The sequence below is a fragment of the Giraffa tippelskirchi genome, chromosome 4 (genome assembly GCF_054371585.1).
Source record: "Giraffa tippelskirchi isolate mGirTip1 chromosome 4, T2T-mGirTip1v1.2.pri, whole genome shotgun sequence".
In the NCBI taxonomy this organism is placed as follows: Eukaryota; Metazoa; Chordata; class Mammalia; order Artiodactyla; family Giraffidae; genus Giraffa; species Giraffa tippelskirchi.
Genome location: NC_137278.1, coordinates 87,825,768 through 87,839,887, shown reverse-complemented (window position 1 = coordinate 87,839,887; position 14,120 = coordinate 87,825,768). Strand labels below are relative to the sequence as shown.

General features: G+C 49.7%; 1 protein-coding gene across 1 annotated transcript in view; it reads left to right on the top strand.

Moving 5' to 3' along the window:
- The window catches only part of ADD2 (adducin 2), a 121,908-nt gene that overhangs the window by 103,776 nt on the left and 4,012 nt on the right, over positions 1 to 14,120 (top strand). The window contains exons 11-15 of the mRNA XM_081588276.1: positions 784 to 1,041; positions 1,951 to 2,070; positions 3,090 to 3,179; positions 5,165 to 5,312; positions 7,245 to 7,370. Coding sequence (XP_081444402.1) covers positions 784 to 1,041; positions 1,951 to 2,070; positions 3,090 to 3,179; positions 5,165 to 5,312; positions 7,245 to 7,370 — 742 coding nt within the window. The remainder of the gene's footprint in view (positions 1 to 783; positions 1,042 to 1,950; positions 2,071 to 3,089; positions 3,180 to 5,164; positions 5,313 to 7,244; positions 7,371 to 14,120) is intronic.

Sequence of the window (14,120 nt, the reverse complement as noted above, 5' to 3'; positions counted from 1 at the left end):
CTGAGAATTATTCCAGCAGCTGCTGAGATTCCTGAATGTTCATTCTAAGTAACAGCCCACCTTTGAGGGATATGGTCTTTCTTAGAAGATAGGGATATTCTTGAGTCAAATTCAGGGGTCCCAAGAGAGAAATAGTTAAGAAACTTCAGAGTTGAGGAAGGGAGGGCTACTGTTCAAATCAGCTGGGAAGCTTTTTAAAATCCTGTAGCCCAGATTACACCAATGTCCAATGAAATGAGCAACTCTGAGGTGAGCCCGAGTATCCATATTTTCAAAGCTCCTCTGTGATTCCAGTGTGTTGAGAACTACTGGACCAGACCCAAAGCTGGAGCTCTGTCTGGTCCACAAGATTTTGGCGACTTTCTCACCCCTGATCAAAGGGCTTGTTGGAGTGGAGGAAAGGAGGGGTTGGGGGACCAAGACAAGGAACAAGTAGAGAATCTACCTGCAATGAGGGAGACCTGGATTCAATCCCTGGGTGGGGAAGATCCCCTGGAGAAAGAAATAGCAACCCACTCCAGTATTCTTGCCTGGAGAATCCCATGGACTGAGGAACCTGGTGGGCTGCAGTCCATGCAGGTCACAAACAGTCAGACACGACTGAGCAACTAACAATTTCACTTTCTTCCAGAGGTGTGGCAAGGCCTGGGTTGTATTTGTTATGGAGACTTTGGGTTAAACTGAGTCCTTTAGGTGGAAGGGGGTGAAGTGTGTGGGCCGGCCAGCTGGCATGTTATTGACCATTTTCCCTACCTTAAGTGGTTCTATTTTTGTTCTTTTCAGGGTTACAGAACAGGCTACACCTACCGCTATCCCTTCGTTCAAGAGAAAACCAAACACAAAAGTGAGGTGGAGATTCCAGCCACAGTCACTGCCTTTGTGTTTGAGGAGGACGGCGCCCCGGTGCCTGCCCTGCGCCAGCATGCCCAGAAGCAGCAGAAGGAGAAGACCCGCTGGCTCAACACGCCCAACACCTACCTGCGGGTCAACGTGGCCGACGAGGCTCAGAGGAGCATGGGCAGCCCTCGGCCCAAGACCACAGTAAGGAGGGCAGAGGGGGCTCCGCTGGGGAGATCTGGGTCAGAGGAGAGTGCCCGGCCACCTGTGTGGGCTAAACCACTTTAAAAGGGGAACAGAGCAAACCTCCCTCAGGCCTGGGCTAGTCCTCTCTCCCCTTAGGGCTTCCTACTGGGCGTCTGGGAGCAGCTGCTCATGCCCACAGAGCAGATCGCACCTGTTTCTTGTACCTCTGTGCTGAGTTTCTGGGTCCAGAGGGTGGCTGAACCAAGTCACTCTCAGCCACATGAAAGCTTTTTGCCCCCACATCCAGAAGGGGCTTCCGGGAAGTTTAGGGGATGGGTATCCAACATTTGAACTGACCATCTGATGCAAAACCAGGAGGGAGGTGGGCACTTGCTTCTATTACATTGTCCTCTCCCATTATACCCTCTTCTGTGGACTTGCTTTAGGCATTAGATGTGTTGAAGAGACCTGTCCAGAGGTTGAATTTTTACAAATTTTATGCTCTTTCCCTCTCTCTCCCTCATACATACACCTCTGACCCTTAATTTGATTTCCACTACTTACTTTGTAAGTAGCTGGCAGCCAAATAGAATAGCTCTTCATTAAAAAAATGAAACTATCCACAAGTCCTCTTAAAACATAAGTGGCCGCCTGTCTGTTAAAACTGGTCACCGAGGCTCTGTCCCTCCTCTTAAATGTTCTTTATGGCCGTTGATCAGGGGCCTTAGTTTGGTTGCTGGGTCATCTGCTGCCCATCTCTGCTCTGGGAGACAGACATCCAAGTGCCCCAAGAGGAGGGAATGTGTTTGTCTGGCCTTGCTGACCTTCCATGCAGGCTGGTCAGCCCAGCTCTCCTAGGGTGGACCACTGGGGTGGATGGTGAGCTGTGTGCGTTTGTCTTACCCACCGGGCCTTGTGTGTGTTCAGTGGATGAAGGCTGACGAAGTGGAGAAATCCAGCAGTGGCATGCCCATACGGATCGAAAACCCAAACCAATTTGTGCCTCTCTATACTGACCCCCAAGAAGTGCTGGACATGCGCAACAAGGTAAGGTGTAGCTAACTGCCTCCCATCTCTTCTCCCACAAGGGTGTAAGGAGGGGGCGTCCGCAGGATGTGCCCAACTTACCCCAGATGCCTCCTATGGGAAAGAAAAAAAGAAAGCATTAGTCGCTCAAGTCATGTCCAACTCTTTGAGACCCCATGGACTGTAGCCCACCAGGTTCCTCTATTCATGGAATTCTCCAGGTGAGAATCCTGGAGTGGATTGCCATTCCCTTCTCCAAGGGATCTTCCTGACCCAGGGATTGAACCCAGGTCTCTTGCATTGCAGGCAGATTCTTTACCATCTGAGCCACCAGAGACATTCACATGGGAAAGAAGCTATCATTTATTGGTCATATTCCAGGCACAGTGCTAAGTGCTGTGCTTTTTTCATCATGTGTAAACATCTAAGAGAGGGGTGCTAGCTTCAGACAGTAGATGTGTCTAAGAGGCCCTCAAACTGAATTTTTACAAATTTTATGCTGTTTCCCTTTGGCTCATTTTCAAAATTGCAAAATCCTTTATATTTATTTCTCTACCTTGGCTTTACAGTTCATTCACTTATTTTCTTCATGTTACTTTAAATACCTAAGTTGTAACAGAACCACCTCTAATAGGTCAGGCGTGCTCTCAGAGCAGTGTTTGCCTCTGAAATGCAGATTCCCAGGTTACCCCCAAACCTCCTCCCACGATTTTGAGATTTAACATGTATGAGGTGTCCCCCTCCCCCAGAAAGTAGTTTAAACCAGTTCCTCAGGGGCTTTATAGGAATATTGACAATTGAGAATCCCCCTCAAGGATCTACCATGCCTCGTTTCACTCTTCATCTCTTACAATGATCTTCTTCGAGTTCATGAGAATCTGGTGTTTTACATCAACTACTCATTCCCTGGAACAGCCATGGAGACTGTCTCAGAGAGGACGTGATGTGTTACTGTGTTATGGTCACACTACACTGGGCGGCCTATTAAGTACGCCCTGCTTCTGGACTGCTAGCTCACTCTCCCTTCCCTTTCCACACAGATTCGAGAACAAAACCGACAGGATGTGAAGTCGGCAGGGCCCCAGTCCCAGCTGCTGGCGAGCGTCATTGCGGAGAAGAGCCGAAGCCCGGTACAGCAGATGCTGCCCCCGCCTGCAGGGGAAACGAGTTTGCCTTCCGGGTCTCCAGTGCCTGGGGCTGGGCGGCAGGACCCCTGAGCCCATATATGCCCACCTTTCCCTGTGATCTTGGGCTCTGGTGCTCTTGCGCTCTGGTGCTCTTGCTGCAAAACGGATGCTGTGAGGACTGAGGACAGTGTCTTATCGCCCTCTGTGGGCGCTGGGAGGGCCGGGAGAGGGGGCGGGGAGCAGCCCAATCCGCCCACCCGCCGGAGTGATACGGCTTCCGGCTTCCCTGGTTCTCCTGTGGAACTCCCCTCTGCCCTCTGCGAGTGCTCCCCAGGGTGGGCTCGCAGGAGCATGGCTGGCCGCTCCCAGCGGCTCTACAGCTGCTTGCTCCGAATGGTTCTGTCCTCTGTGCTTGAATATGGCATCATTAGGCCATAGCTCTGAGAGGATGCCCATGTGCTCTCAGAGAGCAGACGTGTATATAAGGACGGGTGCTCCACAGGAGGGGGAGGGCCAGTGAGTTGCCTACAAAACCCACATGGAGTTAGAAAATACAAAGTTGTTTTCATGCTTGAGATAGAACAGTGTTTGTGTAGTGCTTAGTGAAAGGGGTAAAGGTCAGAGTTCTGGCTTGTGTTGGAAATCATTGCTGCTCATTGCAAAGTCACAGTGGCATCTTCCTTAGCAGTAAGGGCCGGGGCCAAGTGTGTGGAGGATTCAGGGACCATTCCTCTCTGCAGAGCAAACTGATGTCATGATTGCAGATGGGGCTGCAACTCACAAGATGGGTGCCCGTTGGCAAGGGAAGTGTGAAGGTCATGCCATCCCCTCCACCCCACACCATCTCAGCCAAGAGGAGGGACATCAAATGTGCTACAGGGTCAAGAATAGAAATACCCACCTCATGATATTGGGGGGAGGTGAGAGTTCAATACAATGAGCAAAATTATTAAAAACTCTGCTGTTTATACCGAGTGCTCTCCTTGGAGTCCCTCTTCTTGGGATCTTGGTGTTGGACTCTCTTGTGAACCCCATAATTCCCTCAGATAGGCCCAGTGCTGCCCTTCTTTTGGTAGGAGCCAAGGGTCTATCATCAGAATACCGGATGGCCCGGAGTGCGTGGTGTCGGCCAGCTGCTCTGGCTCACCTCCCTTGGGCTTCACTTTCTTTGGCTCCTCAGCTCCAGAGCACTGTATCCCCAAAGGCTGAGAGAAGGATGCTGAGTTAGGATAAAGGGATAAAGGGCTGAGGAGTCTGAATATTAGTCCCTGTCCTGGGCTAGAGGGGTTAAAGGATTCCCGGGGCTCACATAAGGCCCAGCAGTGAACTCTCCAGAGCCAGGGGCTCCCCAGAGGTGGTGAAACACAGTGACTTTGCCAGTGTCCCTGCAGGGACCTGCAGAGCAGGCGGGTTGAAGATCCAAGATGCAGGACCTTGACTTCCTTGTAATTTATGACCGTGTGCACAACCGAACTAAGTTTGGACTGAGAATGCTGGAGTCACTGTGTGTTTTGCATATGACTTACTGCTGTGTGCTGTGCGGCTTGTCCTGCTGCTGGGGGGGGTAGGGGTGGTGGGTGGGGAGTGGCTGCCTTGAAGCTGGTTAAGCCAACGCTTTGCTTGCTGGGTTTTGGCTGACTGACTGTGGGCCGCTGACTGTATTTGCATAGTGACAGCTTGCAAGTGTCCACAGGAGAGATTGCAATAAAGGTGCATCTTCCTTCTCCTTGGGAGCATCCTTTGATTTTATTTCCGGGGCAGAGGGAGGTACCCCTGCATTCACCTCAAGAGAATCCAGGTCTTGGGGTGAGATAGCCATGGAAAGGAGTGAGCAACCTCACCCCAAGGCCCTGAGCTATTGCCAAGGAGCTGCTTGCCACGCTGTCCCTAGCAAGACCATGGGCAGCCACATGAGTCTGAAAGGAAGCTGGGGCCCGGGCCCCGAGCACAGCGTTCAGAGGGCAACACGCTCTGTGGTTAACTTTCAGTCCACAGACAGCCAGCTGATGTCCCAGGGCCAGGCGGATGCCAAAGACGAATCCGAGGAGATGGCGCCCAACCCCTTCAGCCAACTCACGGACCAGGAGCTGGAGGAGTACAAGAAGGAGGTGGAGAGGAAGAAGCTGGAACTGGAGGGTAAATAATCCCGGGGGGCCGGTGCTTCAGGACCTGCTGGGGGAGAGGGGAGCCTGGGGCACCAGGGAGGCAGCAGAGCAACTGAGGCCCTCACTACCCCCTGCCCCTCCCCCCAACCAGCCGGACCCCACTCCTTCCTGCCCAGCGGAGCCCCCAGGGCTCTGTCCAGGCTTCTCTGCTTTGTTTTCGATCTTCGTTTGCTTCTCTGTGTCTCTTCTCTCTCATGTCTTCAATTTGACCTTCCTGCCTCATCACCAAACAATATTCTTATGAGTATAATACTGTTATCCCCAATAATGCACCTCAGGACTCATACCTGGCAGTGGTTACATGGTGCTGCCATGACCCCACTGATCCTCTCACCTGGGAAGAAGGAATTAATCTGTGTGGTGCTTGCTTGGAGTAGGGCCTATAAATATGGCCTAGGTCAGTAAGCACCAGACAAATGTTAGTTATGATAATATGATCATTATTATAGTGATCACTGTTGTTGATGGATCTATCTGGTTTGGTATAAACCTGGCAATCAGAACTGTCAGCAGCCAAGGCCTTTATGTCAGAATCTCAGTCAAGCCCATCTCTCCACACTGACTCTTGAGAGCTTGTTCATGCCTTTGTTCCTTTCTGGCAGTTTCCCTTCTTGGCTACCTCATTCAGTATTGTCTACACTTTAGGCTCCGTGGCAAACTTCCCTCCATCTAGGAAGTCCTCTCGGTTCCCCTCAGGAGCTGTTCCTTCTCTTTGCTCTAGATGCACTTGGGGTCTGAGACACAGGACTTAGCTCTTGATTTTGGCCACCAGACAGGGTGATGCTGAAAGCTCAGCTTCTCTCTGTACTGGTACAGAATCAAATCTCGGAGACAGAGTTTTGGGTGAAGTAGATAGGAATAGCTTTATTGCTTTGCCAGGCCAAGGGGGCCACAGTGGGCTAATGCCTTCACAACTGTGTGTTCCAACTTGGGAAAGATAGTGAGAAATTTTGTATTAGTTGTCCAAAGAGGGAGTGATCAGCTCATGGACGTTCTTTGGATAGGTTGGTAGTGAGGTAAGTAGGAGTCAGCATCATCAACCTTCAGTTCCAACTGATCTGGGGTCTGCATGCTTGTGGGCAGCATATCATTATTAATCATTACCTTTTTCCACTTGGAGGGCATTTCAGTATCTGCAAAATAGCTCAAAGTTATGGTTGTGTGTATCCTCTGATGGGCCTTGCCCCAAGGCTGCTCTTGCTGTTTGTTTCTGGCTCGTCTCACCTCCCATCTCTTTTATAATTAACAACTGCTTGAATCTGCCCATTGGAACTCAGGGAAGGTCATGGAGGTTGAATGAAGGTAGTTTCCTATAATCAAAGAAACGGGGGACGGAGAGGCCTTGTGCTCAGGACCCCACAGGCCCCTGCATGGTATCAAAGGCTTTTATTCCCTCAGGGAAGGACCTTCTTCCACGTCTCCCTTCCCCACCCAAAGTCAGCCATCTTCCTGGGCACAAAGGCACTAGAAGAACCCTTGCCAGCTTGCTTGGAGTTCTCACGTGCCAGTCGAAAAAGTAGATAGAAAAATACAGTGCTTTTTGTCTCTAGAGATTGTTTGGACTGAACGTGTTAAATTACCTAAACAGTATATGAGCTGCCTACAAATGGTGGGCGGGAATCCCCCTGCAGTCTTGCATCCACATCAGGGGTAGTATAGTCCATCTGAGGATGTGACTTGATGGAGGAAACAGAACTGGACTCTGACTCCTCCCATTTGCCTCACCTAGAGTGTAGCAGACATTTTAAAAAGTGTGTGTGTTGGGGGGGGGGGATGGGGAAGCAGCTAATTCCAGTTAGGAGAAATAAGGACCAAGTAGAAGAAAGCATTGCCTTAAAGCACTCTGTCTGCCCATTTCTCCTCTGCCTGACCTCTGTCCTGAGTTGCTTTTCTGTGTTTTCAGGAGAGAAGGAGCCTGCCCCAGAGGAACCTGGCTCCCCTGTGAAGTCTACACCTGCTTCTCCAGCTCAGAGCCCAGCCAAGTCCGAGCCGAAGAGCCCTGTGGGCTCTCCCTCCAAATCTGTGGATGGTGAGTCGAGCTGAGCTGCTGGCAGGGAGGAGGCACCACCACAGACAGAGAAAGGGGTTTGCATGGAGGTGCGCACTGCAGGGCCCCCACCTTTTGACACGTGCTGCTCTCCTACCACAAACTCCTTCCCCTCTGCTATTTCTAGGGATCTTGAAATAGAGGTTACCAGTTTTAAGCTTGTTCCATTCACAAGCTGTGACAATACACCTTACGGGTATAGCATGGTCTAAGCAATGCTGAGCATGTTAATGATTGGCCCATAGCCTCCTTGTCTCCAACTCAGGCCAGACTGGCTGGTGGGCCTTTCTAGATGCAGCAGCCCAGTGCTTAGACTCTACTGTGCACAGGGATCACTTAGGCATCTGGTTAAAGTGAAGATTAAAATGTTAAAATTAAGATGCAGTAAGTCTGGGGTGGGACCTGAGACCCTGCATGTCCAGCAAGCTCCCAGGTAAGGCTGACGATGTCCCTATCAACCTTGACTGTGCATTGGAATCACCTGGGGAGCTTTACAGTTCCTGACACCTGCCAGGGTCCTACCCCAATGATTCCGAGTTCAGTGGTCTAGGAGTGGGGGCGGAGGAGTGCAGCCTGAAGTGTTAAGATCTCTCTCCATGTGAGTCTAATATATAGCCCAGGTTGAAAACCACATCATTAGATGCTAGTTTATAGAACAGAGCTCTAGGTCCAACTCAACTGCTAATAAGAACTCAACTGTTGATTTTAGAAGCTCAGTCTCCACGCCTCAGTTTCCTTGTCCGTCAAATGGGGCTACGAATATTGCTTTTTAAGGTTCTTTTGTATATAACGGAAGGTATAGATGAAAACATACTTGGAAAGAGTAAAAGCATGATTTAAATATAAGATCCAATTGTGGTTATGATTATTAGTATAGGTTTGGTAGATAATAATAATATAGTCCACACCTCCCAGATCATGAAAGTGTCTTTAATGAGCTTCTGGAATCACTGTGGGGAATGAATGCTCCTCCCCTGGGTCCCCTGAGGCCCTTACCAAGGAGGGCTGGACCCCATGCAGACAGTACCAGCTGGGTGGCCTGATGGAACCTTCCCCTTCCTGGGTAGAATGGCCAGACATGTGGATGCTGCTTGCATACGGCAATCCTGAGCTCCTTCTGTAAGTCAGTTGCTGCCTTGACCACAGGCCTAGCGCTGCCAGAGGAAACCCATCTGCTTGAGGCCAGAGCCTGAGTGGATGTCCCATGACTGTGTTCACCCTGTCTTATCACAGTGTTGTTGGCCTGTCTGCACAATGTTTTCCTTTATCTTCCCATTTGTGCCTTCATCAAAGGAGTTTCCTCTGATTCTGAATACTTGTCTCTGTCAGAAGTATAGAGATGCTGTTTACTGCCTTACTCCAGCACTTGCAATGTGGGGAGGGAGGACTTTTTCAAAGGAAATAGGTTTCTCCTCAATTTTTAATTGGCAGTTCACAACCTTGTCTTTGGGAGGTTTCCTGACTGTAAATGCCATGACCAATTCCACATGTGCTGTGCATGGACTAGGCTCCCTCTAAGATAGATACGCTCATGCACAAACACTCTTGTATTCACACCACCCACAGGCAACAAGCCCCCACAGTGAATGAAGTGTGGGACCAGCTGCTGGGCACTCCCCTTTGGCCGTTCCTGTGGCCTCGGGAACACGTCTACAGCCCATTCCTAATGCATGGGCCCATCTAAGGAGCCCATGATGTCTTCTAGGGCTGGAGGCCAGAGTCTGAATGACTTTGGGGCACAACTACCTGATCTGGATGCAGAGAGCACCCAGCCCAACTGCTGTCTGCAACATCCCTGCAGCCAACTGCAGGAAGGCAATGCCACTGAGAGGAGGCTTCCATTTCAGCTCTTGGGAGCCCCTTAGAGCAATCTCAGCTGTCCAGTGGGACAGAGGGCAGGAGGAGGAGGATGTAAGGTGTGGGATCACTGCTTTCCCACTGGCTGAATTCCTGCTTTTCTCTGACCCAAATCTGTGCTCCATGGAGAGGCACACCCTAGTTGAGTTATTAGAAAAGAGACTTCCTGAAATAGAGTTGAGGAATGTGGATCTCTTTGGAGCCAACCTCATGTGATGAGGCCCAGTTGGAGCTGTCTAGGGTGACTATTGTGAGGTGGGGCTGGGTGGCTTGGCCATGCTGCCGGATGGCTTGGCCATGCTGCCGGGTGGCTTGGCCAGCTCCTCAGGGTGATCCAAGCAGCATCTGCACTTTCACATGTAGCTCACCTATTGGGTCAGGAATGGCTTTTTCTCCATCTGTCACCATACTCTCAAATCCTCTTGTGCTAAATCATCTTACCATCACTCTTCCTCTGTCTCCTTGACTCCTACCACCCAGCCTCTCTGAAAGAGGCTTTCAAATCCTCCTCCCTCACCTCTGCCATCTCTGTCATCACTGTCTCTTTGACCAGCTCCTGACTGTCCCTGCCTCTGCCAACTCCATACCCCCAGGAGCACTGGCTATCCCCACAAAGAAATACCCCTGCATTTGACATTAGAAGATCAGCTCTGTCACTGACTAATTTAGCCATCTCAAATAAGTTCCTTAAAAACACTAAAGAATGGGGAACTAACATGAATCCTTACCTTTCCTAATTCACAGCATCGTTATCAGGATAAAAGGAGCTCCTAAATATAAAAGGATCCTGTACTGTGCTTTCATAAATGAGCTCTCACTGTGTACTGTGTTCTCAGGGTTGTGAGAGATACTATACTACTTGCTGTTTTAAGTCACTAAGTTTTGGGGTGGTTTGTTATGTAGCAGTAGATAATTATTAAATCATAGCACTTAATGAGAACTGGTTTATGGAAATTAGTTCTTCTGTGGGTTGACTAGGCTCAGTGGGATGGTTCTTCTGCTCCACTGATGTCAGCTGGAGCTGCAGTCATCTGGGTGCCTGACTGAACTAGAATTTCCAAGATAATGCACTCACATGTCAGGTGCCTTGGCAGGAGTAGCTGGAAGGCTGGGCTCAGCCTGGACAGTGGAATGGCTGGGCCTCTTTGTCTGTCTCTGTCTTTCTCCATGTGATTATAGGTACTCTTCATGTGGCCTCTCCATCTATGTTCCCATCAAGGTTGTTGGACTTTATACATGGTGCCTCAGGGCTCCCCAAACAGAAGCTAGCAGAAGCTGCTAGGCCTTCTTAATTCTTCAGCCTGAGGCTGGTTAGTGGCACTTGCTTTAATGGCATTTTCTCTAGTGGCACTTCCTCTGCATCCTGTTGCTTCCTCCAAGTCACAGGGCCATCCCATACTCTGTGGGAGGGAGCCACACACAAGTGTAAAATTAATATATTTGTAGTTGGTTTAGAAAAGGGCAAGATCATTGTCAAATGTCAAGGGAGGCTTGAACCAGACCATGGGGAGATACATGCTTGGACTGGTAGACAAGAGTGGAGTGAGCTTTCCAGGGAGTGGGCATTTCTGGAAGGGGACACTGAAGGACTGAGAGACAAGTGTTTGGATGCTGAGGGAAAGTGAGAAATCCACTCTGAGAGGTAAGTACCCAAACAAGCTTGGCATCTCCCTCCCAAAGCACCTCTCTTCCTCCTCCAGCCTCTGCAAGCCTTTCAGCTCTTTCCAACCCATGAGGGTGTAGACATTGTCCCTGACTGCCAAGCCCAGTCTTTCTCTGAAAGAGAAAGGGCACTCTCCCTACTCCCTTTCCTCTTCCTCCTGCTTCCTGACCACCATCCTTGGATAGACACCTCCATTTTCCAGCCTCTACTTCATTCCACCCACTCCCACATCTGTCTCCTACTCCCAGAGCTCCAAGTGCCCCATCTAGGAGAAAAAGCCAGTGATTCTCCTTAGGGGATGTGAGAAGGTGAGTTTCCATCTGCTTCTAGTTGCTGATGCTCTTCCCAGCCTGGTCTTCAAATAGCTGAAGACCCATCAAGTTCTGATCTTACCTGTGTTGGGCTTTTAGCAGAGGAGGGATCTGGACTCTCAGAGCTGGTCCTTGATGCCTTTCTTACTGGGGCCCAATAAGTATTTCTAGAGCCCTGTCCTGCTGCCCCTTCTCTTGGCCAGCCACACTCTTCAGTGTTTTTGGTTTCCTCCAGTTGAAGGAGTGATGACCTTAATTTGGAACCTGACTTCTCCAAGGCCTGACTTCTCCTGGCCCCACTTTGTCTTTCTGCTGCTCCCTGAGCAATTCATCATGAGAGAGCTTTGTATACTGCCAGCATCTCTTATCTCATAAGAGATGCTGGCAGTATACTCAGCATGGTCTCATTTTCTGGATGGGGAAGACGAACCTGGGTGTGTACTCCTAAAGCAAGACATGGCAGAGGCTGTGGCTGTGGATGAGGCTACTGGGGTGGGCATGGGTGAACGGTGCTGTTGGGGTGAGGATGCCTGTTACCACCAGGGCAGGAAGTGACACATGGACAGAAATGGGGAGCCCTCTAATCCACAGTTGTGTTCATGGAGCTAGAAAGCAGGTAGCAAAGTCATCTGAGAGGGTGAGACTTGAGAAACACGACCTCATGGGTCACCTAAGTGAGGGGCCATGAAAGGAACAAAAGTCCAGGAAATTGAGAGTGGGGACAGGGGAGGAGGTTCAGGAGGTAAAGACTGGCACACAGGCTGCTCTTTGTTTACATGGTTGGCTCAGGCTGTGACAAGTAAGAAAGATGACAATGTGTGGTGTTGGCTTGGTGGAATAAAACCATTCACATGTTCATTTGTTTGCTGATGCATTCAACCATTCATGGATTCCACAATCACTTTTTTAGTACCTCCTATGAGCTAGTTACATAGATAATTAAACACAGTTTTCTCTAATTTATTTCAGTTTTGAGGGAGGGGATAGACATTAAAAAGAAGTGATTGTTTTGTAGTTGCTGTGATGGAAATTTGTATAGTAGGGGCCAAAAGGAGTGACACATTCTACCTGGAAGCAGGGATGGAATCAGGAAAGAGTTTAAGGGGAGGGTAAGACTCAAGCTGATACATTGTGTGGGTGTTGGGGACATGAAGAAGATAGAGAGGGGCGGTCCAGGCAGAGGGAAATGGGCTGTGATGACAGAGAGGGGGTCCAGGGACAGAGGGTTGATGAGGCCAAAAGCAGGTGAGAAGAGGAGAGCGGTTGGGGGAAGGTTGTGTCTGGAGACACAACCTGTCTGTGTTCCTGTGTTCAAGAGAATGGCCAGTGATGACCATGGGAATGCATGGTGGGAGAGCAGACTGTAAGGGCCATTGGAGTCAAGGGCTTTAGAGGACTTGGTAGGTGGATGATGGCAGGATGCAGGCCAGACAGTAGGAAGATGGGAGTCAGGGCCAAGGCCCTCAGTACTAAGAGAGGATAGTCCTCAGGAGTCACTGGAGAAGATTTTGGTTTGCCCAGAGAGTTACACTAGCCCATTCTAACTGTCCCCAAGTTTACTCCCCTCTTCTATGTAACCAGATATTTCTTCAGTCTTTACCCTGTCAAGAACCCTAGCCCTTTCCCAAGATGTCTGTTTTGTCCCACTCTGTAAATGACCAGCCCCACCTTCCCTAGCTATCCCTCCCACTTACACACATGCACACTCACATGCACATTCATACACATACACTCATACACATGAACATATACACATATGTGTGTTCAACACATGCACATTCACACTTGTGGGCAATCACACATGCACACTCACACACGTGCACTAACACATGCATACCATGTGCACACTCACACACATGTGCACACTCACACACTTAGACACACATGCTCACTCATGTGCACACTCACATACATGCACTTTCACACATATTCATGCACACACAAGCACTCATGTGCACTCACATAAAGACACATGTGCACACACATGCACAATGCACACACACATGTACACTCATGCACACACACTTGCGCACTTAGATAAGTGCAGACTCACACACTTGCATACTAACACCCAGTCACAGTCACAAATGTGCACACACGCACGTGTGCACTCACACACATGCATATGCACACTCACATAGATACACATGTTCACTCATATGTGCATACTCACACACGTTTATAATCATACATGCACACGTGCACATTTCACACATGCACACTTACGACCACACTAGCACTCATGTGTACTCACATACAGACACGTGCACACATGCATAATGCACATGTACACACGTGCACTCACTTACACACTTACAGAGGTGTACACTCACACATGCACACACATGCACATTAACATCCAGTCACAGTCACACATGTGCCCTCGTGCACACATACACAGGTGTGCACTCACACACATGCACTCTCACACACAGATACACTCACACCTCTCAGTTTCACATAGTATAAAGAACACTAAGCTGGGACAGCAGGAGGCTAAAGTCTGTCCTCTTTTACTACTTTCCTCACTTTTCCCATCGGTAAAATGGGGAGGAGCTGGATGATCTTCACATTCCCTTCTACTTTTCCAAGTCTGCAGTTGTAGAATTTTCCTTCCTCCCTCCCCGTCCATGCATTTCAGGACTTGAGTGGGAAGCAGGGTGCGGTGAGAGTGGGAAGGAGGAGAAGGGGCGGCTGGAGGGTTCTGTTTCTGGCCTTGAGCGGGTGGCAGTCTGGAGGCTCTGGGCCACTCAGGGAATCCCATCCTCACTCTGACTGCCCTGCTCTGCCTGCCCTGCTCTGCCTACTGGGAAGATACTCTCCGTTTTTTTAAAGTTCCTCACTGGTGTGGGAAATGAAATGGGTAGAAAACATGTCATTTTCATATTTTTACTGGTGAAA